At 36.1% G+C, this 25,672-nt stretch overlaps 1 protein-coding gene across 2 annotated transcripts in view; it reads right to left on the bottom strand.

Moving 5' to 3' along the window:
* The window catches only part of SCAF11 (SR-related CTD associated factor 11), a 91,986-nt gene that overhangs the window by 33,455 nt on the left and 32,859 nt on the right, over nt 1-25,672 (bottom strand). For both annotated transcript variants that reach the window (XM_028144219.2, XM_028144217.2), the window contains exons 2-4: nt 16,485-16,566; nt 13,685-13,842; nt 1,509-1,586 (exon numbers count right to left, since the gene is read on the bottom strand). In XM_028144219.2, the coding sequence (XP_028000020.2) occupies nt 1,509-1,586; nt 13,685-13,842; nt 16,485-16,545 (297 nt within the window). In that variant the 5' untranslated portion in view covers nt 16,546-16,566. The remainder of the gene's footprint in view (nt 1-1,508; nt 1,587-13,684; nt 13,843-16,484; nt 16,567-25,672) is intronic.

The following is a 25,672-nucleotide window of genomic DNA, read 5'->3' as shown; positions in this document are numbered from 1 at the left end:
TAAAAATCTCCTTATACATTTTATTTAACTACTTACTGCCCATTTCTCTTTTCACCTTTTACTCATTAACTCAGGAATATGTTCCTATGTCTTTTATTTGTAAGCCAAAAATATGAACACAAATCATAATCATGGTTTATAATAATTAACATCAATGAGGTATGTATGGTATGTGCATCTCAGAGATGTGATTAGGATTAAGCATTATAATAAAACTATCCTATCTAATAAAGAGGGAATACTCTAATTGACCCACACGCCATCGCAAAAAAGGCGGCACCCACAGCCAATAAGAAGAAAACATGCTAACTGACTGCCATGCCCTCAAAGATGGTGGCACCCACAGCCACAAGATGGCGGCACCCAGTCCCCTCAGCCCTGCTGGGGCGCCTGCCTCCAGAGTCCCCCAGTCCTCTCAGCCCCAGCTGCCCAGGGCCAGCCTGAGGCACAGGCAAGCCTCGGATGGCGGCTGCCCAGCCGCCCAAGGCTCAGGTAGCCAGGGCCAGCCGAGGCTTGCGCTGTCAGCAGTGGCAGCAGCAGAGGTGTGATGGGGCGTCACCTTCCCCTGATCGCTGGGTTGCCTCCTGCCCCTGAGGGCTCCCGGACTGTGAGAGGGGGCAGGCCAGGCTGATGGACCTCCCTCCAGTGCATGAATTTTCATGCACCAGGCTGCCAATACTTAATAAAAGAATAAAGTAATTTGCCTATGCCAATCTTGAAAACTGAAAAGTCCCTCTCCATCTCCACAAACCTCTCTTTCTCCAATTACTCATTTTTCTTCGAACACCAGAATTTAAGAACAAAGACACCATTTTATATTTAATTTTACTGGCTTACTCTTCTCAACATTGCTTTTTTTATGAAAACATACTTTTCAGGTATTTTGGACTTAGGTTTTTGTGAGGGTTGGCCTTTGAATCTAATAGTCCATTTCAAATATTTTTCAATTAAAAATATATTCAGCCCAGCTGGTGTGGCTCAGTGGTTGAGTGTCGACCTATGAACCAGAAGGTCAGAGTTCGATTCCCAGTCAGGGCATATGCCTGGGTTGTGAGCTCGAGCCCATGTGCAGGAAGTTTCTATCTCTCTCGCCCTCTCCCTTCCTCTCTGAAATAAAAAAAAAAAAAATGTATTCAAAGCACTATCCAATTAACCAGTAAATGTTTTTGAAATAAAGGTCCTCACACTAAAAATATTTTTAAAATTTAAATATTCTGTAACTACGACTTAATGTGAACTTCTTTTAGAAATCTAATATATTTTGTAGAAAAATATAACGTGACTACCATTAATATATCCTCTTTAGCGGGCAAAGAAAAAAAAAGAATTTCAGAATCCTTGTAGAAAAGTCTGGGTTTGTCATGCTAGCTAAGGGGGAATGTTAATCACATATTAATGCTAAAGTTGAACAAGTCACAAATTTATTCAAACTGGAACTCTGTTAAAACAAAATTGAATTAAGTTTGTATTTATACTGTTCATGTTGCAAAATAAAATCTAAGCCTTACCTTAACACAACCTTCCAATGCACTGATTTTAAACACTGCTTGAAAAGGTTTTCGGTCAATGGGACATGAAGCCTGTGTCTGAAAAATGATTAACAATTTATAACTTTAGAAATGTTTTTTAGAATAAAAATTAATATATAACAAACACATTTGAACAGGAAACAGAAAAAATTTTTTCTTCTTTCAAAGGTGAAGAAGAAATACTTTGTACCAGTATCATGCCACAGAGTAATAAATACCTTAAATTTGTTGAATTCATTCAAATACTTATTGAGCATCTACTGTATGCTAGGTAAGTGGAATACAATGATGAAGAGAAATAAGATCTCTGTATATCTAGGAAGACCTGCTTGTCCAGTTGAGAACTACTGGGCTGAAATCAACAGCTCTATGATCGAAAGCTCTTGAGCAACTCGAAATCAGCTGTAAAAGGAATGGCAGATAGAGGTCCCTTACAGATTTTAATATTCTATGACAATATTGTCTCTAAAAATGAATTATTTTGAATAGGAAGTTAAGCCAGCAATAAAAACTTTTTAAAGATATGAAGAAAATGAAGGATTCCTCTACTCCTCCCCGCAGCCACCTAGATGCCCTCTCCAGAACTAGTTTCTTATATATCCTTTAGCAGATAAACCAATGCATATACATACACATGTATCTTTTTAATATAAAATGTCTAATTAATTCATATGCTGATTGAATTTTATTTTTCTTAATTATATACTTTAGATTAGTTCATATTGCTATTTCAAAGCCGCCTCATTCTTAACAGCATAATATGCCACAATATTTTAAATTTTATATTTCCTTTTGAGTTAGGTTGAGCATATTTTCATATTTTTAAGATAAAAACTATTCACGCCTTTTGCTTAGCTTTTTTATTAGGTTGCTTGTCTTTTCAAATGGAATTGCAGGCAAACTTTATAGATTAAGAAAAAATGTCCTTTAATCACTCTGTGATTCTAAGTGAACTTTATTTTGATGTAAATATATTTCCTATACCTTGAAAATTAATGTGCATCAGCTGTAATTAAGAATTTCTTTGATAATATTAAATATTTATATAGGAATGGGTTTATTATCTAAACAATTTAAGATGGAGTTGTCTACTAGAGTAGAAGGGTAAAGACTCTGTAGCCTGTTAAGAAAATTCTATAAGGTGATATTATTCATATCTATGGTTTATTAATAACTTAAAAAATGCCCTAGCCAGTTTGGCTCAGTGGATAGAGCGTCGGGCTGCAGACTGAAGGGTCACAGGTTCGATTCTAGTCAAGGGCACAAGCAGGGGTTGTGGGCTCGATTCCCAGTAGGGGATATGCAGGAGGAAGCCGATCAATGATTCTCTCTCATCACTGATGTTTCTATCTCTCTCTTCCTCTCCCTTCCTCTCTAAAATCAATAAATACATGTATTTAAAAAAAACTTTAAAAATATTTCAAAAAGTAAAACAGGATTTTAACAATTTAATAGTAATAGTATAAAAGACCATAAATAGTAATGGAATTTTGATAAATTATCTTATATTCCCCAGTGAAAAAATGTGATTTTTACCATGCTGGACTTTGGCACACATCAAGATACACTTGTACAAGTACACGTAGGCCAGACTATGTGCAGTCCTTGATTATATAATACATTTTCACAAAGCCTGAGACCCACTTTGGGAGCAACCAAAATATAAATTGTGTTTCTTTTATTACTCTGTTAAAATTAAGTAAGTAGGCCTTGATAAAATGCTTTACCACATTCTGAATTAGGAAATGTGACTTTACTATATTAAATTGGATCAGACTGCTAGAAGTCAGCTCAGCTTACTTCTAAGTACTATGGGTGTAGGATGCTATTGCTTTCCCTACAGAAAGCTGAAGCTTAAGAAGATTTACTACAAGTGGCAACAAAGCTGTCCACATTATTTTTAATAATGTACTACAAGTACCAATTCTAGTTAAAAAAACTCAACAACATGAATATGTGATTGTTGTTTACCACATTAGCATTTACTGTATGTAATTCTTAGTCTAGGTCAGTGGTCGGCAAACTCATTAGTCAACAGAGCCAAATATCAACAGTTGTACAATGATTGAAATTTCTATTGAGAGCCAAATGTTTTAAACTTTAACTTCTTCTAACGCCACTTCTTCAAAATAGACTCGCCCAGGCTGTGGTATTTTGTGGAAGAGCCACATTCAAGGGGCCAAAGAGCCGCAGTTTGCCAACCACGGGTCTAGGTTATATTAGCCAAAGAATATTATAAGTAAAAACTTTTAAGTACTTCTTTTTTACCAAAGTTTCAAAATATATTTTTATTTCTATTTTTAAGGTAAATTCTGATAAACATTCCTAAAAAAGATAAAATAATAAATGAAAATATGTTCCTTTCAATGTTTATTAAAAAAAATTAAGATGTGTAAAGGCTCTGGATTTATATTCTATTTTCATAGCCTGTCCTTGGGTATAACCTTGCACAAGTAACATAGTCTCTCTGTTTCTCAGTTACATTATTAGTGAAATGGAGATACTAACAGAACTTATTTCTAAGGTGTTTATGGGGGAAAAAAGGAATTAATAATCTTAGAAGAGTGTTTGGGATATATTAAATATTGTATAAGGTCCATCAACTAGCTTTACTGGACTAATAATAAAATAGCTTGGTCCATTAATAAACCACAATATGATATATATATACCATGGTGGGCAAAAGCAGGTTTACAGTTGTGAGTATGTTAAACAGAGTTAGTAAAGCTATTGTGATAATCATACCTGCACGTCTTTTTCCATACGAACAACTGTAAACCTTCTTTGCCCACCTGTGTACTTGTGAGAGACATGAGTCCTTAATAATCTTTTGTTGGAATTTGCAAAGCTCATGACATGAAAATTAAAGTTTATCATTTTATTATAGCTATTTCAACATGTAACACGAAGATCCAAAGAAGGCCAAATATGTATTCCATATCAGATGCACTGAATCTTTCAAAAATTCTAAAATTATACAATCCCATTTTCTTTATTAAATGTCCTCTGTTGACATCAGCTAAATGGCACTTTTTCCTTTATAATGTTCAAACTGATAGTTTTAACCTGAGCCATTCCATTTTGAACTGTTCTAAATAATGGGGTTCTGAGTAAGATTTTGTTTTTATTCTTTTTTCTGTATGCATAATTGGCATGGATTTATCTATGGATTTCACTGCTATCATGTAAAAAAAGAAAGAAAAAAGAAAAAGTAGTAGTACTTGGAAAAACATTGCTATCTATTATCACAATCTGCATATACTTACATTTCCTAAAAACAATCTAGTTAACACTAGAAAATAAGTTAATAGATTTTCTTTGGTTCAGGCTCAGTCAATCAGAAAAAAATTTCTTAAAACCAAGTTATGGTCTCCAAGTTAACAAACGTAAACAGCTCAGAAAACAAGCTACCTAGGGTAGATAAAATATCTTTGCTATTGCTACTGAGAAATGATGATATCCATTTCTGACCTTAGAATAGTTTAGCAAAGCATTTCAAAGGGGAAACAGAAAAGAAATTCAGTTACTTTGAGTTAAATCTTCATAGCATACTTCAATAAATTAAAACAGATATTTAAAAATTAAGCAGATCTTCCATTTTTGTTAAGGTAAGAAAAATATAAGCTACTTCAACACAAAGTTCAAAGACACCATCATTACTAGATAGTAAAGCATAAAATTACATATATAATGTGATGATCAAATAGCTATAATAGAAAAGTTTTACAAATAGATTTTTAATTTTATTTGCACTGCCCTAATTTTAAGGCATTTCCAAAGGTACTTCACCCTTAGATCTAGCAGATACCCATTTGGAAAATTCAAAGACACTTTAATCTTAGTTTCCAGAGTCTGTATCACTAAACTAATTTAATTTGTAAGTTATATGGTTTTAAAAATTCACATTTAAAACTAATGCAGAATATTTTTAACTAACAGAACTGCCCATTCTGCTTAAGATAATTTTAGTTTTGGAGAAAATTATCCCAAATTTTGTTTCACTTATAAACAACAAAAATAAATAGCCCTTGATAATTCACCATCTTGATTCCTTATATACAACAAACATACTCTTCATTAATTATTCACCTTTTAAATCAACATGGCTTTCATTTTAATAATTTTTAAAGTATCTAATTTAATTAGTTTCATAATCAAAGCAGTCCAATATCATCATTCAACTTTGTGACACAGCTAGTAAATATAATAGAATTTGATCACTGCTTTACATGGTAATGTATACTTAAAAACAGAGCTTATTTACATTTTACTGTGAATGCTCTGTATCAGTTAAGGAGGCAATTTTGATAGAAAAAATATCTTCCTAATGATTTCAGTAAAACATACCCTAGTATTCTGAAGCGTTGTAAATTCCCAGCTCAGACAAACCCATATTTAAATGTAAGAACAGGAAACCTTCCTTATTTGGGAATTCAGGATTCTTGATTTCTAATATTTCTTGCTTCCTGCTGCTGCTCTATCCTCAATCACAAAGGCTGCCTACAGATAGCCCCTCCTAGAGAGAGAGAAGCAAGTGTTAAAGATAAGTGCTTAAAGACTAAAGCTCAGTATCTATGTTTAACATCAAGGTTTGTCTGTTCATGGGAATCTCTAGAACATCTACGGTATCTCTCCTACTAATAAATACAACACATTATATAAAACTTAGTTCAAAATCAAATAAAGATGATTTAGAAATGCACACCATTAGAGGTTGATGCTTATTTTAAAGTTTTTCACCAGGACCTATCCTTTCAAGTTGATGGTTCCAAGATACCTAGCCTGGACCTCCAAAGAAAGTGCTCACCTGTAGTCCACCTACATGTTCCCTACCACACTTAACCAGTTCTTTCAAGACAGTCCTGGAGACAGTCCTCATCATTCCATATTAGTGAAACTGTGGTTCTTTATAACAGCTTTCAGGAATGTATTCCTAAAGGATAATGGCTATCAGTGAAAATTAACATAAGAAGCATTTTATCTAACTACTCAAAGGAAATCCTTTCGTGTTCTCAAAAATACATTACCACAGTTGGGTAGAATTACTTTTAATCTTAATTTCTTTTGACATTTAATAGTTAAGACTTTCTTTTTCTAATATAAAAACAGAAAATTCTGTAAACTATCTGTATAAATCATTTTACAAACTCTGATATTTAAAATTAGACTATACAGAAATATACATTAATTTACCCAACTGGTGAAAATGGACTATTAAGTGAAAGTCTATTACATAGGTAATGAGTGTTCACAATGTACAAATTTTCTTTGTTCTACTAAAGGTTTTACCAAAGGATTAATCTACAAGATGAAAACAATGGAGGATTTGTAAAAATTAGCCACACATTCAAGTTTTGGTGAAATCAGCACTAGCAACCTCTCTACCCACTTTAAGGATGATGATTAGATAGCCCTAAATCACTTATTGCGTAACTTATAACAATTAAATGAAATAATGTTTTTGACAATGTTTTATAAATGACAAAGGACTAACAGTAGCACTCCACAGGTATGTTTAAATTATTATTTACAGAGTGCTACACAACAGAGAGGTTCAGGAATAAAGCAAAATATAAATTTTAGGAAAAACTGATTGAAAAAATTCAGACAATAAAATTTTGCTGAATTTGTAATTGAAAAATAGTCTAATCACCAGATGTGTAGATTTATATTTGCTGTATAAAGGAACATCTGTATATAAAATACATCAGTAGTCAATATATAAGTCAATCATATTTTGATTTTTGGTATTTAATATTACTTCAAGAATATATTCCTCACCTGTCTGCATTGAATACTGTTGTTTGACATCTTCAAGAACGGTATGTCACCATAGTAAAACTTTCTTCATTTCTAGTCTCATGAGAGAAAACATACCTTTGCCAACTGTCCAATTTTTATTTCATTAACCTTACTTTCTCAAACTGAAGCTGTCAGCATTTGATATGAAATGGAAGGCTAAGATAAATAAATTGAGGGAGGGTAATTTGCTTATAGTAAGAAATAATGACATTTCAAAAATTACTTAAAAGATAAGAAAATATTTTTTATTTCTTAAAAGAGAAAAGAACCCTGGTGGATATCAAGAACCTTGTAATCAATATATTATTGCATGTCCCTTTAAATACAGTAAAAACTCTTGAACACTTCAAGCATAAAGTGTTTCTAAGTTCTCAAACTTTTAACTTAAGAGCCAAAATTTTAACCACTTCTTGGCAACCTGCCAAATCATAAACCCTATTTTCTTAACCAGTATATGTATGAAGGGGGTATATTCTTGTCTATAGGAGTTCATAATTATAATCAGTTGTCACTACCACAGCCATGTGTGAGACTTCTCTAGCTTTCACCTTTCTAATTATTGACAGTTAAGTGCCGCTTAACGATGGGGACACATTCTGAAAAATGCAATTGCATCATTAGGAGACTGCATTGTTGTGAAAACCTACATTATGTGCTATAGCCTATTGCTCCTAGGCTGTAAGCCTGTACAGCATGTGACTATACAAAACAAGAGAGATTAAATCAAGTAAAAGATAAAATGCACTCAAGAAACATGATATTCACAATATATATTATACTGCTGCCAGTTTAACACAGCATACTGCTTTATAGCAAACTTTTAATAGGTAGAAAGAGTAACAATTCTAAAATAACAATTAAAAGTATAGTATAGTAAATTATAACCCAGTAACATAGTTGTTTATCTTATCAAGTATTATGTACATAATGGTATGTGCTATACTTTTATACGACTGGCAGCATAGTGGGTTTGTTTACACCAGCATCACCCCAAATATCTGAGTAATGCATTGCCCTACAATGCTATGATGGCTATGACTTGAAGGTAAAAGGTATTTTTTAGCTCCATTATAATCTTACTAGAGGCCCGGTGCATGAAATTCGTGCATGGATAGGGTCCCTAGGCCTGGCCGGTGATCAGAGCTGGCAGCTGGGGCCTTCCTTCCCTGGCTGCCGGCTGCTGGCCAGGGACTTCCTTCCCCGAGTGCTGGCTGCCAGTAGGGGTCTTCCTTTCCCAGCTGCCGGCTGGGACCTTCCTTCATTCCATGCAGCCCCATGGTGGTCAGCGCACGTCATAGCGAGCAATCAAACTCCCAGTCTCCTGGCTGAACTCCCAAGGGGACACTTTGCATATCAGCCTTTTATATATATAGATGGGACCACTGTCATATACACTGAGTGGCCAGATTATTATGATCTCTGAATGCTGGCCACTCAGAGTGTGTGTGTGTGTGTGTGTGTGTGTGTGTGTGTGTGTGTGTGTGTGTATTGAGGCCCGCTGCATGAATTCGTGCATGGGTGGGGTCCGGACAGCCTGGCCAGGGGGAGGGGACATTGGCGGTTGGCCGGCCTGCCTACTGGTCGAACTCCTGGTCGAGGGGAAAATTTGCATATTAGCTTTTTATTATATAGAATATACTAGAGGCCCGGTGCACAAAATTCGTGCACGGAGGGGGGTTGTCCCTCAGCCCAGCCTGTACCCTCTCCAATCTGGGACCCCTCAAGGGATGTCCAGGGATCGGGCCTAAACAGGTAGTCAGACATCCCTCTCACAATCCAGGACTGCTGGCTCGCAACTGCTTGCCTGCCTGCCTTCCTGATTGCCCCTAACCGCTTCTGCTTGCCAAGCCTGATCACCCCCTAACCACTCTGCTGCCAGCCTGTTTGCCCCCAACTTCCCTCTTCTGCCGGCCTGGTCACCCCTAACTGCCCTCTCCTGCAGGGTTGATCACCTCCAACTGCCCTCCCTTGCAGGCTTGGTCCCTCTCAACTGCCCTCCCTTGCAGGCCAGGTGCCTCCCAACTGCCCTCTCCTGCTGGCCATCTTGTGGTGGCCATCCTGTGTCCACATGGGGGCAGGATCTTTGACCACATGGGGGCAGCTATATTGTGTGTTGCAGTGATGATCAATCTGCATAGTACTCTTTTATTAGACAGGATAGAGGCCTGGTACAGGGGTGGGGGCCAGCTGACTTGCCCTGAAGGGTGTCCCTGATCAGGGTGGAGTTCCCTTGGGGCGTGGGGCGACCTGAGCGAGGGGCCTGTGGTGGTTTGCAGGCAGGCCATGCCCCCTGGCAACGCAAGCGGAGGCCCTGGTATCTGGAATTTATTTTCCTTCTACAATTGAAACTTTGTAGCCTGGAGCAGAGCCAAGCCTGGGGCTCCCTCCGAGGCCCGCAGCCATTTATGTTGGGGTTATAATTGAAACTTTGTTGCCTTAAACGGGTGAGCCCGGCCAGGGTGTGTGGAAAGCTTTGCTTCCCCTGTTGCCGGCGGCAACCCTGGCCTGCTCTCTCAAGCTCCATTCTGCCGCCATTTGTTTGAATTTGTTTACCTTCTATAATTGAAACTTTGTAGCTTGAGTGGAGGCTTAGGCCTGCAACGGCTGGCAGAAAGCTTGGCTTCCTCTGTTACCTAGGAAACCTTGCTCTCTGTGGCTGTAGCCATCTTGGTTTGGGTTAATTTGCATACTCGCTCTGATTGGATGGTGGGTGTAGCTTGTGGGTGTGTCGGAGGTATGGTCAATTTGCATATTTGTCTATTATTAGATAGGATACTGAGTGGCCAGAATATTATGTGTTCAGAGATCATAATAATCTGGCCACTCAGTGTACATGGTCTATAGCGGACCAAAATGTCATTATGCAGTACATAACTAAACTTTAAAATGTGCCAAGTTAAACTTGTGTGCTTAAATTTTGTGTGCAAATTTAAAACTCTCAATATATTTAGACTGTATTTTGGCTCACAGTATAGGTAAAATAAGTAACTTTCTGAGTGGCTGATAAAGTTTAGTGTATTGGCTCTATACATATTTCATTAGTTTAAAGGCTATCTTTTATTTACTTTCAGATTTTCAGCTCTAATATTGATGCTTTAACAAATAATTCAGCTTTCCTTAATTACTTGTCAAATACTATGTCTTCGTTTACTTCAACATTCTATTTCTACAATTTTGTAAACCAACAGGCTTACCTATTATGAATTCCTTGAAACTAAACATAGTTATAGAGGATATGCTTAACCTGGATTTGTTCTAGTGTCCTCAAGGGCAAGCAATTAGGCTATGGGCCTTTTAGGTCACCATAGGTTCCATTATCCTGAATCTTTCTGCCCCAGGTAAAGTGGATTCTATGAAATACCTAAAGACTAAGTAAATTACTTTAAAGTCCTTAGATGGCTTTTGTTTTAAATAACCAATGAATCCAAATTTTAGACCTTGAAGAGATTGAAACTAATTTTGACTTTGGATATAGATACTTTAAGAGCACAAAAAAGTTCAGGAATGTGTCCAAAACAAATATATTAGATTATTATATACCTTAACTTTACTTGTCCCTTACAGAGCACAACTTCTTCAATGCCTATAATGTTAGCGTGAAATAAATAAATGAGTCCTTCTTTTTTGGTTCTTGATATCCATTCTGAATATTTTAATAAACCTTTAGTACAAACTTTCAGATAGCTCAGCTGAATTTCTGAAAGACACATAAGACTAGGAAGATGATCCTGAATACATTTTGTACTGTTTTCTTACTATATTTCCAACTGCTTAAATCTCACTTTGATTTGTATTTTCCTATTACAAGTGAACATTATCAAAATTTAAAACTATTGATCAATTTTTAAAAATTATTTTAATTTCAGGATATCCCTTGAAGTATTTAGAAACAAATTAGCGTTCAGAATCCATGTCTTAAATATCAGATAAACATTGACACAGTGATTTAAATGAAAGAATATATAAGAAAGCCTTAGCATAAGGCCAGGCCAATTAGGATACTCTGAATATAGATATTTCCTAATACTGGAATCCAAAGTAAACTGTATGCCTTCTCTTTAAAAACAGGAGTTGTTTTAGAAAAATGAGAGGAAAGAGCTTAATAACTAACCGTCATGAAAAAAAACACCCCACTAGTGCCCAGTAGGCGTGGTTTCATGGGTGAGCATCAACCTATGAACCAGGAAGTAACAATTTGGTCCTGGTCAGGGCACATGCCCAAGTTGCGGGCTCGATCCCCATTGTGGGGTGTGCAGGAGACAGCAGATCAATGATTCTCTCTCATCACTGATGTTTCCATCTCTTTCCCTCTCCCTTCCTCTCTCTGAAAAAAAAAAAAAACCCACTAGCAAATCTAAGATCTGATTCTATTTGTCAAAGCATATATATACTTTAAAACACATCTAATTTTTAACAGACCAATAAAAGATTCAAACTAAAATTTTAGTTCAAAGACTAATTTTGTTAACCAGTATTCATTTATTATATATAATGAATAATTTATTAGTAGATTGTGCTCTTCTTAATGCTCTATTTAACGGATTTGATGGCTGCTATCCCCATTAGGGACAACAAAATAATTCAGAATATTCTATTTATGCTCCACTTTCATGGTTAATTACTTTATTTAAACAATACCACAATACCTCATCCCAATTTATGTAATACAGCAGATAAGCACTATCTTTTAAAAGCAATTTGGCTTCAACAAAATGTTTATATCCAAAGGAGTAACACAAAAGAAAATATTACACGCAAGAAAAGTTTTGATTGTAACACTATGTATGTTATCAAGTATTTTCAACTTAAAAATATTCAACAATTTAAAAACACAGATAAGTTTAGCACTGTCTAGTAGGGTTCAATATGTACATAGTACACACCTCTAGATACATAATCCTAGAGAAACCTAGAACACATACACCGCAATAAAGCTTATGTTTGTGTGAAAGATGCATGTGGAGTGTAAGGAAGAATTGAGAATCGTGTCTATTTTATAAACTATAATTTTCATAGAGAAAAACACATACTCAGAATATGTTGTTGAACTTCACAATTATGTAATCACTGAATACAATCTTATGAAAAGCACTGAATTGAAGCCTTTACCCATCCAGTAATACTGCTTCTCTACTAGAAGCAAAAATCTCTATTTAAAAAAATTTAATCACAAAGCAAACCAAGATGCACCAAACTCATCACAGATGAAATCTTTAGTTGAGTGGCATAGAACAGACCCCTTCTGCCAAAGACCAGTCTAGGTTTTAATCTAAACAGAACTGTTTCCAAGTATACTATTATGAATTCAATTGGTACAAATCTTTTTTCCTTCTCCCAAACCTCAGCCATAGTCAGTATATAGTTATGTTCTCCTTTCCACACTATTAATGAAAATATAAGTAAATCACAGAACTCCAAAATCCCAATTATGTAATAAGTGATTAACTCCAATGTGCTTAAGGACATCAAACAATTTGAATGTAACAATGTTAAAAACATTTTTGAGATTTGCCTCCTTTTCTAATATTTACACACTGACAAATAACTAATTCTGAAAACATAGTATTAGTATGACAATAAATTTTTATTTCAAAATCCATTAACAATGGGCCTTATAATGAATATTCAATGTACCAGTACCAAGATCTACTTAAGTAGGCCCAAACGGAGTCAACATAATAAATACATTAAAGTCTGAAATGTTCTGGTTTTTAATCATTTAAAATCTATGAAGAAATTCAGTAATATCTCTAACTCAGATTCTGAAATTAGTTCATACTAAATTAGAAAGCAAAGTTTTAAATTCATTTCTGCACCTTAAACTATGAACCTTGGCCAAGTTATAGAATGCAAAAATCCAAATTTCCTCATCTGTAAAATGGAAGGACACTATTACATCTGCTCTGGTTATTCCACAAGGCTGACATAAAGAAGAAATCAAATAATCTATGTAAAAATCCTCTGAAAAATATAAAACACAAAGCAGACAGAAAATGTGATTATTAGTAATAAACAGTTACTATCTCAAGAGGGTCAAGTACCCTGAAGATGAAATTACTGTATTCTAACAGAAAAAAAATATTTAATCTGTTATGCCTATAAGGTTAAGTTTGTTTTTTTTTAAAGGTATGCATTTAATTTTTTTAATAAAAGAATAAAAAGTTGAATAAAAAAATAAAATATACTGACAGAATTAGAATAATACAGGGAATTTTTTCCCAAAGTAAGGGGAACACATATTACTGTGAAATAATTTATGAAAGGCAATGTCGTTTTAGATTAGGTGGAATGAAGTCATGGTAGAAAACTAAAATATCATAATATTTATTTAACATTTAATATTTAAAACTCACCTCTGCCCATTTAAGAATACAGGACATACAGAAGACATGATTACAGCTTTCTGGAAAACCAACTTCCTTCTCTAATAGGCAATTAAGACATATTGGACATCTGTCAGCTTCACTGTACAACAAACCAGTGGTAGCAGTATTATCTTTGTCTTCTTCACCTGTAAAGTAAAGCAGCCATATATGCTTTCAAGTTCTCCAGATCAAATGACTTATATCTGTGTCAGTATCATGGACTACTACAAATTGTCCTTTCTACTACAAAGTTAATTCGATTTAGATGCATTACAGTAAAAATACTCATTGAGCACAATACCCCCAATATTAATTTATGTTTTTTAATAAGGAAGTGAAAATAATTTTTCATTAATTTAATTTTAAAATAATAGTGACATGGTTAAAAAATTTAGAAGTAAAAAAAGGATTATACTTGTAGTGACAAATCACCCACTCATATCTATACCTAACCATCCAGTTCTACCCAATGTTTCACAACTGTTAAGTTTCTTCTCTGTCTTTTCAAGGATTTTTTTAATGCGTAGACAAGCAAGTCCTAATGCATGTTCTTTCAAACCTCCTTCATACAAATGCTAGATCACAATAACACACCAGTTTGCTTTTGTTTGGTTGACCTATTGAATGTTCACTTATTTTTAACCTTTGGCTATTACAACAATGCTGCAACAAAAAACTTTGTCATTAAAAACTTCATGTTTTTAATAATACATAGCATTAAATTCATAAACATGAAACTGTTAGATCAGTATGCATGTACATTTCTAATCTGAATAGGTACACCAAATTATACCCCTTACGGCTTGCACTAATTTAAACACCCAGCCAGCCATGTAACCAATATACAAAGTTACGCATTGCTAACTCAAAATAAATACAGGAAACACCAAGATTCAACATAAAATAAAACAAAAATAAAGAAGTGGTCAGCTGAAATATGAAAAGTATACACCACACAACTGGAAAATCTGGGATCGCCCTGGGAGCAAATGTCTGCACTAGTGTTCAGATCTGGAGATCAACCCTTAGGACCAACCCAGGTGGGCAAACTGTTTCTGAGAGACTCCCATATTAATCGAAGACCCTCAAATGGTGCTAGTGGTTCCAGAATCGGTTAGGGAAAAACAAATACAAATCCTCTGGAGGAAGCATCCCTAATTTAGTCCCCCAGGATTCCACAGATTAAATTTACCAAATATGAGCTCATAATCAAACCCAAGAAAATAAACTGTCTTGAGTAAGAATCTGCAGAAACAATAATTTATCTTTTATATTTATGTATTATCTTAATTTATTATAAACTAGAGGCCCAGTGCACGAATTCGTGCATTGGTGGGGTCCCTCGGCCTGGCCTGCAATCAGGGCCGGTTCACCCAGTCCTGATCAGGGGCGATAGGGGCCGGCTGGGGAGGGACCGCCGGAGGGCTCCAGGACATGTCTGGCCCTCTCACCCAGTCCCGATGGGCCGGACCCCAGCAGCAAGCTAACTTGCCAGTTGGAGCGTCTGCCCCCTGGTGTCAGTGTGCGTCATAGCGACTGGTCGAGAGATTGACTGAATGGTCGACCGATCTTTCAGACACTTAGCATATTACACTTTTATTATGTAGGATTTATTTAGATACACACTGGCTTTAAATATAAAAATTTCAACTACTACACAGAATGCTTGAACAGCAGGCTAGACCTAGAAGAAAATATTTGTGACTTGAAGAGAGATTTCAGGAAACTACCTAGATTGTAAGAGACAGACAAGGAGATGTAACCTATGAAAGAGGTTGGGAAATGAGGTCAGACCAAAGTCTAACATAATAATTGAAGTCTAGAAGAAAAGAATAAAGGAGAGGCAATGGCTAAAGCAGTAATGACTAGGAAATGACAAAATTAAACAAAAAAACACACAATTCAACAGATAAAGGATACACAAGGTACGCTTAAACAGGAGATATGAAAATAATCCATGCCTAGAAACAATGTAGTAAAACTGTATAACATCAAAAATGAAAATGATATTAAAAGCAAAGAGTTAGAAAAGACAGTTTATCTAAAAGGGAATGACAATTGAGGCTAAAAAGAGATTTCTAGGCAGTAAGAAAGAAAACAAAAAAAAAATGGCTAAATAAGTGATAGAATAAAAAAAGGAAAAGAAAAATAAATGATAGGAGGGGGTAAAAAATTACCAATACAGAATTGTATATCTATCTTTCAATAGTTTTGAAGAGGAAAAAATAAATATAAAAACTTATTTAGAGTTAATCACCAATAGACTTTCCAGTAAAGGAACTTAAGGTTTTTTCAGAAGAAAAGAAATGGAGACAAACAAACCCCTCAAATACTACCTGTATCAATATCATTTAATTTGTGATGTCCTGAAAAAAATAAACATAAGACACCAAAATGATGGAGGACTATAACCCATAAATCTAGAGCAGGATAATCAGAGTTAAGTGTTGTAAGGTTAAAATATTAACTTTAGAAACAGAGAAAAATATCAGTGCTATTTTAAAAACAAAACAAAGAAAGTATGTAATTCCTAAAAAAGTAGGGAGCAAAAATTTAAGAAGGAAAAAAAAAAGGTCAAGAAACCGAAACCCTTGATCAATCGAAAAAAAGACGTGAGGGGGAGGGAGAGAATATGTACACTCCTTATTCAGGCAGCTTATTTCAGAATTTAAGAACAAAAATATATAAAATAAAAACTTCTTGTGTATTTTGAAATGCATAAAAATGAACAGTTTAAAACACTTAAGTTTGCTTTCAACATACAAGCTTTATAAAAATGAAAATTTACCTTCCATATCTTCATACTCCTGATCTCCAACATTTAAGGTATAGACAGTTTTCTTCTTCATTTCTCCTTGAAAAGGGATTTCCTATAAGATGAAATATAATAGAGACTTTTAATGTATGCCTTCTCCCAATAATATAAAAAAAGACCCAAAACTGTAAGAAATTATTTTACACATAAAAGAACACAGTATAAGCCAGTAAATTTTGTGGATAATCCAATACATTTTTATATTCCTTGCCATCAAGGAAAAGCCTTACATAAGTATTAAGCAACAAAGACTAAATTATAAATTGTGTGGTCAGACATAAATAAATACAATTGGAACATAGAAAAAAAGATATCAATTTGGATTAGATTTTTCATTGAAGGTGATAGGTTATATATGTTGAGGAGTTCAAGGCAACAAAGGAACAACATAGTATAAAGGAATAAAATAGTATTTACTGGGCCAATCTGACAAGAACAAGAGTGAATGAGTAAGTGAAACTGAGAGAGAGAGAGAGAGAGTGAGTGTGTGTGTATGTATGTAGTGAGGAAGGATGAGCATGTAAGCCAAGAAGTTCATCAGAAAGATTACAGTGAGGGTAATGAGAGTAATAAAGAGAGCAATGTAAATCCAGTAGGGTTAGATTTTAGAGGTATCTCTAATGGTTGACTGAGAAGTTTAAATTCAATCTTATACCAAAAAAAAAAAAAAAAAAAAAAGAGCAATGAAACCAAGAGCTGGTTCATTGAAAGGATAAACAAGATTGATAAACCTCTAGCCAGGTTCACCAAGAAGCCAAGAGAGAGGACCCAAATAAACAAAATCAGAAATGAAAGAGGCGAAATAACAACAGACTCCACAGAAATACAAAGGATTGTAAAAAAATACTATGAACAACTATATTCCAACAAACTGGTCAACCTAGAAGAAATGGACATATTCTTAGAAAAATACAACCTTCCAAAACACAATCAGGAAGAATAAAAAAAATCTGAAAAGGCCGATAACTATAGAGAAAATTGAAGCAGTAATAAATAAATAAAAAACTTCCAGCAAACAAAAGCCCTGGGCTAGACGGAATCACAGGGGAGTTTTACCAAACATTCAGAGGAACTAAAACCTATTCTCCTCAGACTATTCCAAAAAACTCAAGAGGAAGGAACACTTCCAAGCTCTTTCTGTGAAGGCAGCATTACCCTAAACCCAAAACCAGATAAAGACACTACAAAGAAAGAGAATTATAGGCCAATATCCCTGATAAACAAAGATGCTAAAATCCTCAACAAAATTCTAGCAAATCGAATCCAGCATTACATTAGAAAGATCATACACCAAGAACAAGTGGGATTTATTCGGGGATGCAAGGATGGTGCAATATCCACAAACCAATAAACATGATACATCACGTAAACAAATTGAGAGATAAAAATCACATAATCATATCAATTGATGTAGAAAAAGCATTTGAAAAAATCCAACACCCTTTCTTGATAAAAACTCTCAGCTAAGTGGGAAGAGGGATCATACCTCAACATAAAAAAAGCCTTATATGACAATTCTATAGCCAACATCATACTCAAGGGAGAAAAACTAAAACCATTTCCCCAAACAACAGGAACAAGACAGGGATGCCCACTCTCACCACTCCTGTTCCACATACTACTAGAAGTACTAGCGACAACGATCAGACAAGAAGAAGAAATAAAAGGCATCCAAATTGGAAAAGAAGAAGTCAAACTGTCATTATTCGCAGATGACAAGATATTGTACATAGAAAACCCTAAAGACTCCATCAAAAAACTACTAGATTTAATAAATGAATTCGGCAATGGAGCAGGATATAAAATTAACACCCAGAAATCTATGGCTTTTTTATACAACAATAATGAACTCATAGAAAGAGAAACAACAACAGCAATCCCATTTACCACTGTACCAAAAAAATTAAGACACCTAGGAATAAACTTAACTAAAGAGGTAAAAGACCTGTAACTCAGAAAACTACAGGACATTGAAAAAAAGAGACAGAGGAAGATATAAACAAATGAAAGAATATACCATGTTCATGGATTGGTAGAAGCACCATCATTAAAATGTCCATACTACCTAAAGCAATCTATAGATTTAATGCAATACCCATTAAAATACCAATGGCATATTTCACAGACCTAGAACAAACTCTCCAAAAATTCATATGGAACACAAAAAGACTCCGAATAGCTGCAGCAATCTTGAGAAAGAAGAACAAAGTTGGAGGGATCACAATACCAGATATCAAGCTATAGTACAAAGCCACTGTTCTCAAAACTACCTGGCACTGACACAAGAACAGCCATATAGACCAATGGAACAGACCAGAGAACCCAGAAATTGACCCAAGACATTTTGCTCAATTAATATTTGACAAAGGAGGCAAGAGCATACAATGGAGTCAAGACAGTCTCTTCAATAAATGGTATTGGGAAAATTGGACAGATACATGCAAAAAAAAATGAAACAAGACCACCAACTTATTACACCATACAAAAATAAACTCAAAATGGATAAAGGACTTAAACGTAAGATGGGAAACCATAAAAATATTACAGGAATCCACAGGCAGCAAAATATCAGACATAAGTCGTAGCAATATCATTACCGATACAATATCATTTCCTAGGGCAATGGAAACTAAGGAGAAAATAAACAAATGGGACTACATCAAAATAAAAAGCTTCTGCACAGCAAAAGAAACCATTAACAAAAAACAAGAAAGCCCACTTCATGGGAGAACATATTTGCCAATGTTATATCCAAAAAGGGCCTAATCTCCAAAATCTATATAGGGAACTCATACATCTTAACAAAAGGAAGGTAAACAATCCAATAAAAAAAAAATGGGCAAAGGACTTACTAGTAAATAGACACTTTTTGAAAGTGGACATACAGAAGGCCAAGAGACATATGAAAACATGCTCAAAGTCACTAACCATCCGAGAGATGCAAATCATAATGACAATGAGATACCATCTCACACCTGTCAGAATGGCTATCATCAACAAATTGACAAACGACAAGTGCTGGCAAAGATTCGGGGGGAAAAGGAACCCTCGTGCATTGCTGGTGGGAATGCAAACTGGTGCAGCCACTGTGGAAGACAGTATAGAGTTTCCTCAAAAAGTTAAAAATGGAACTCCCATTTGACCCAGTAATCCCACTTCTAGGAATATATCCCAAGAAATCAGAAACACCAATCAGAAAGGACATATGCACCCCTATGTTCATAGCAGCACAATTTACCATAGCTAAGATTTGGAAACAGCCTAAGTGCCCATTAGCAGATGAGTGGATTAAAAAACTGTGGTACATCTACACAATGGAATACTACGCTGCTGTAAAAAGGAAGGAACTCCTACCATTTGCAACAACATGGATGGTCCTGGAGAGCATCATGCTAAGCGAAATAAGTCAGTCAGAGAAAGATAAATATCACCTGATCTCACTCATTTGTGGAATATAATGAACAACATAAACTGATGAACAAAAACAGATCCAGAGACAGGGAAGCATAAACAGATGGTCAAACTTCAGAGTGAAGGCAGGGGAGGGTGCGGGGGTTGGGGGGGGAAGAGATCAACCAAAGGACTTGTATGCATGCATATAAGCCTAACCAATGGACACAGACACTAGTGGGGGGTGAAGGCATGTGCTGGGGAGTGGGAATGGCCGGGAAGAAGTCAATGGGGGAAAAAAGGAGACATATGTAATATGTAATACTATATGTAATACTTTAAATAATAAAGAATTTTAAAAATTCAATCTTATAGATTCCCCTGAAGAAAACTGACATGATAAAGTGATGCAAATAATTATTTTAAAAGATTGATCTGCCAGCAAAGCACAGGATGGATTACAGTGTGGAGATATTAGAAGCCAAGAGATTTGTATAGCTAGGGTAACTGGCTGTGAAGTGAACAGAAAAGCAAGAAATTAAAGAGCTGGAAAACTTCTAAGATTTGATGACCAAATAAATACAGGGAAGGAATCAAAGATTATTCTGGCCTAGAGAACTAGAAAAATGGTGATTACAAGAGGCAAATGAGAAATGTGGGAAAGGGAATTAATTTGTTAGTCATGAGGAACAAATGCATGAGGTAAAAATTGTTTTTTAAATCAACTCAGAATTATTTCTTGAATTGATGCAAGATTTGACTGCAATGAACTATTGAAATACATTTTGGATAATTAGTTTCCTAAATAATTTACACATGCTAGTTTCTACATCTATTGCCAGGAAAATTTTCTATTGGTTAAATAAAAAGAAATGCAAAGGACTGATTTTGGGTCAAAAACCAACTGTAAAGTAGAAGATAAAAAATTTAGTAGCATATGTAAAAATAATTTAAAGGTTTCAGTGGAATAAAAATTTGAAATGAGTTAGGATTAAGTTACTTAAAAAGAGTCAATTCAATCACAGTCTACCTTAATAAAAGTAGAACGTCAAAAACAAGATGCTGCATTCAGCCTACATATGCAACATCTGTTTTAGTGCTGGTGCTGTTCTTTAGGGACAAACAAAATAATGCATGTCCAGGGAAGGTGACTAAAATGGTGGCAGCCCTGGAAATCAGATCATATGCAGAAAGGTAGGGCAGTAAGAACATAAAGATTAAGGAGAAGGTTAGCAGTTATCTTAAAATGGAATGGGCTGTTCTGAAGGGAGGTAGAATAATCTAACAATAAAGGTATTCAAAGATAGGCTCAATGACATATTGTGGGATTCTTTTTAATTCAAAAATTTATTGAGTGCTATAGCCATACTATTAGGCAATGTCCTAAGTACAGAACTGATTAAGACAGAAATTCCTGCCTTTATATTCTAGTGGAGAAGGTAAAATAAATAAAGTAAAATATCTGGTATATTAGATGTTGAGAAGTGTTGTGGAGAAAAAGAAATAATACAATTATTTTTAAAAGCCATACAATTAGCATGGCTAATAAGTGAGAAAGCATAGAAGCTATTATTTCATAAATAGTATTTAGAAAAAGCCTTTCTGATAAAGTGACATGTGAATTAGCAATCTGAAAGAAGCAAGGGAGAGAGTTAGGTGGGAACTGTATTCTAGGCAAAAAGAACAGAAAATATGAAAGTTCAAAGACAGAGGAGAGGATGTCTGGTATGTTCAAGAAACAAAAAGAAAATGTAGTTAGAATAGAGTGAAAGAGAGGAAAAGCAGATGAGGACAGAAAGGTAATAGAACATCAAGTCATGCAACACCTTAAAGACAGGTAAATACATTTGCTTCTTTGAGTAAGATGGGCTTATAGATTTTAAGCAGAAAGTAGCAAAGAGAAAAGCAGAGGTCAGCAAGAAAACTACCGCAATAATCTAGAGGGGAATGACAATACTTGTACCAGAATAGTAGCAAGGGTGATGAAAAGTACTCAGATTCCAGCTTGTTTTCAAACTACATCCATAAAGATTTGCTGACAAGATTGAATGTGGGGTATGTGTTAGAGAGCAAGAATCCAGGATAATTCCCAAGTATTCTGACCTGAGCAACTAGAAATGATGAACTTGCTGCGACAGAAGATTACTTTAAAAATATTCAGAGTCACAGGTTACTCTACTTGATATTCACTCAGAACCACAGTATCAATATCACCTGGGAACTTGTTACAACTGCAGGCACTGCCCCAGATCTCAAGAATAAGAATCTGCATTTTATCAAGATCTGTACATGATCCATATGTACATTGAAGCCTAGGAAATACTGCACTAGACAACTTGCCAATTTAGTTGATTTTAGAGTCATATTGTGTTCCTGTATGATCTATAATTGATAGTAATTCTTTTTTTGGGGGAAAGTCTATAATTGAGTATAATTCTTGATTTAGAGAAAGCCATACTGTAACTTCTCCCCCATTATCCTAAATATCTAAAAATAACAATACATTTAAGTTGGAGTTAATTCAATGTGGTAAAATGTCAATTTGAAAATTAACAATATTTTTAAAACCTAGGAAATTTTCAGAAAATATAATATACCATTCTTTCATGTAGCTAAATAATTTATGCCCCATTGAATAATTAAATCTACACTGTTTTCATATTTCCTCCCTTTAGAATATTAAGCTTAGCCCTGGCTGGGTAGTTCAGTTGGCTGAGCATCATCAGGATACACCAAGGTTGCAGGTTCAATCCCCGGTCATGGCACACACAAGAATCAACCAATGAATGCACAAATAAGTGAAACAACAAAATGTTCCTCTCTCTCTCTCCCTCCCTGCCCCTAAAATCAATTTTAAAAAATTTTAAAGGAAACACATGTACTCTAAAAATACAATATTAAGCTTATAGTATTTATACATTAATACATAAATTATAAATTTACAATAAATAGTGTCTTCTCTATTTTAACTCATGTGATGAAGTACATTATCACTGAGAAGCTAAGAGACCTCAATCAAGTTACAGACTGCCTTTTGTTATATGTTAGAAATATGCTTAAAAAGCTGTTTGAGTGTTCCAAAGTTTTAGAAGTTGTGTGCTTCTTCTGGAACTTTTCATGCATTAGCTGTTTCCAGACCTAAAAACAATTATGGCACCTTACCAGTTTATTCATTCAAAAATGACAGTGTCTTAGCATTTCACTAAATCAAAGTCATAAATTTCAGTTCAACAACTTGCAACTTGTTCATGTTTACCTGTTCTAGCTGCCTGGACACCACTTTTTAATCTGAGAATCCAGGGTTTTTAATACTAGCTTTGTTTTGAACTTCCAGCAACAGGAACATAGGAATACAACACAGACTCCTGATCTTAGCCAGTAATTTGTGGTCAATAAAAGACCTAAGAAATAAGTTGTATGTGGCCAGGACTATCCTTCCTTGTGGTTTCCGGAAAAGTTAGAAATAGCCAGGCTGGTGTGGTTCAGTGGTTGAGCACATACCTATGAACCAAGAGGTCATGGTTCAATTCCCAGTCAGGGCACATGCCCAGGGTTTTGGGCTCCACCCCAGTAGGGGGCGTGCAGGAGGCACCTGATCAATGTTTCTCTTTCTAGCTCTCTCTTCCTCTCTTAAATCGATAAAAAAAATTTTTTTAAAGTTAGAAATAACCTGATTTCATGATCACTTATGACCCTATAATTGTAAGTCATAGTCAACCTAGACTACTTATTAGTTCTGCTAATAAGTTCTGTAAGTTAATTATCTATCAGTCAAACTGAATTTTAATTTTGACTTACCTCAAATAAATTTCTAAGAATGGATATTCAATCTAGATTTTAGGTAAACTTTTCAGATTATTTTAATTTGCAAATTTCAATATTTAATGTCTCTTCCCAGGTTCTACCTTTCCAAGTTAAAATATCTTTCAAGTCTATTATCTCTAATATAAGGATCTTAAAGTGCTGCTACCTTCCAAGTTGCCCTTTTCTATTGCCTCTGTTATGTACTAGAAACAGTATTTCAAATATGTTCATAAAACAGTTTGGGAAGAATGAATGATCTAACCTTAAAATTTTATCCTATATAATAAAAGAGGAATATGCTAATTATCCGTTGCGCCCTGAGGTGTAATGACCTGATCACGGATCTGCAGGAGGGTGGGGCAGGGCAGCAAGCAAGTGGAGGCAGAGAGCTACAGGAGGAGGCAGGGCAGCAAGCTATGAGGAGGGGGGCAGGGGGGAGCTAAGCAGGGCGGGGCAGCAGGCTGAAAGCTACAGGAGGGCAGTGCGCAGGACTCGTGCGCAGGACTACTAGTTTATCATAAAAGCCATCAACTTTTGGAATATGGAATGGAAAAGGCATTAACATAAAAGTTTTCAGGTACTTAATACTAATTTTCTCACACAAACCCTGGAATACATGGAAGTGAGAGTCTCAGGCCAGCCATTACAGTGCATTCAAGAACAGTAATATATAAGACAGTTCAGTTCTCTAAAACAGTGCTGCCCAACAGGGAATTGTTCTATCAAGCACTTGAAATGTGGCAAGTAAAGAATTAAATTTTTTATTTAAGTTTTAATTAACTTAAGTAGTCTAATGTGGCTAATGGCTACTGTGTTAGACAACACAGCTCTAGGATATAACTACCATCCTATTTAATAATAGACAAATATGCAAATTGACCATACCTCTGACACACCCACAAGCCACGCCCACAACCACGCCCACCATCCAATCAGAGCGAGTATGCAAATTAACCCAAACCAAGATGGCTACAGCCACAGAGAACAAGGTTTCCTAGGTAACAGAGGAAGCCAAGCTTTCTGCCAGCTGTTGCAGGCCTAAGCCTCCACTCAGGCTACAAAGTTTCAATTATAGAAGGTAAACAAATTCAAACAAATGGCGGCAGAATGGAGCTTGAGAGAGCAGGCCAGGGTTGCCGCTGGCAACAGGGGAAGCAAAGCTTTCTGCACACCCTGGCTGGGCCAACCCGCTTAAGGTAACAAAGTTTCAACCAACACAAATGGCTGCGGGCCTCAGTCGGAGCCCCAGGCTTGGCTCCTCTCCAGGTTACAAAGTTTCAATTGTAGAAGGAAAATAAATTCCAGATACCAGGGCCTTTGCTTGGGTTGCCAGGGGGCATGGCCGGCCTACAAATCACCACAGGTCCCCTCACTCAGGCCGCCCCACGCCCCAAGGGAACCCCCACCTGATCCGGGACGCCCTTCAGGGCAAACCAGCTGGCCCCCACCCCTGTACCAGGCCTCTATCCTATCTAATAAGAGTAATATGCAGATTGATCATCACTGCAACACACAATATAGCTGCCCCCATGTGGTCAAAGATCCTGCCCCCATGTGGACACAAGATGGCCACCACAGATGGCCAGCAGGAGAGGGCAGTTGGGAGGCACCTGGCCTGCAAGGGAGGGCAGTTGAGAGGGACCAGGCCTGCAAGGGAGGGCAGTTGAGAGGGACTAGGCCTGCAAGGGAGGGCAGTTAGAGGTGATCAACCCTGCAGGAGAGGGCAGTTAGGAGTGACCAGGCCGGCAGAGGAGGGAAGTTGGGGGCAAACAGGCTGGCAGTGGAGTGGTTAGGGGGTGATCAGGCTGGCAGGCAGAAGCGGTTAGGGGCAATCAGGAAGGCAGGCAGGCAAGCAGTTGGGAGCCAGCAGTCCTGGATTGTGAGAGCGATGTCTGACTGCCTGTTTAGGCCAATGGGATCGGGCCTAAACGGGCAGTCGGACATCTCTCGAGCGGTCCCAGATTGGA

Source organism: Eptesicus fuscus, chromosome 7 (genome assembly GCF_027574615.1).
Source record: "Eptesicus fuscus isolate TK198812 chromosome 7, DD_ASM_mEF_20220401, whole genome shotgun sequence".
In the NCBI taxonomy this organism is placed as follows: Eukaryota; Metazoa; Chordata; class Mammalia; order Chiroptera; family Vespertilionidae; genus Eptesicus; species Eptesicus fuscus.
The sequence above is the reverse complement of the archived record's forward strand: the minus strand, read 5'-3'. Positions and strand labels throughout refer to the sequence as shown.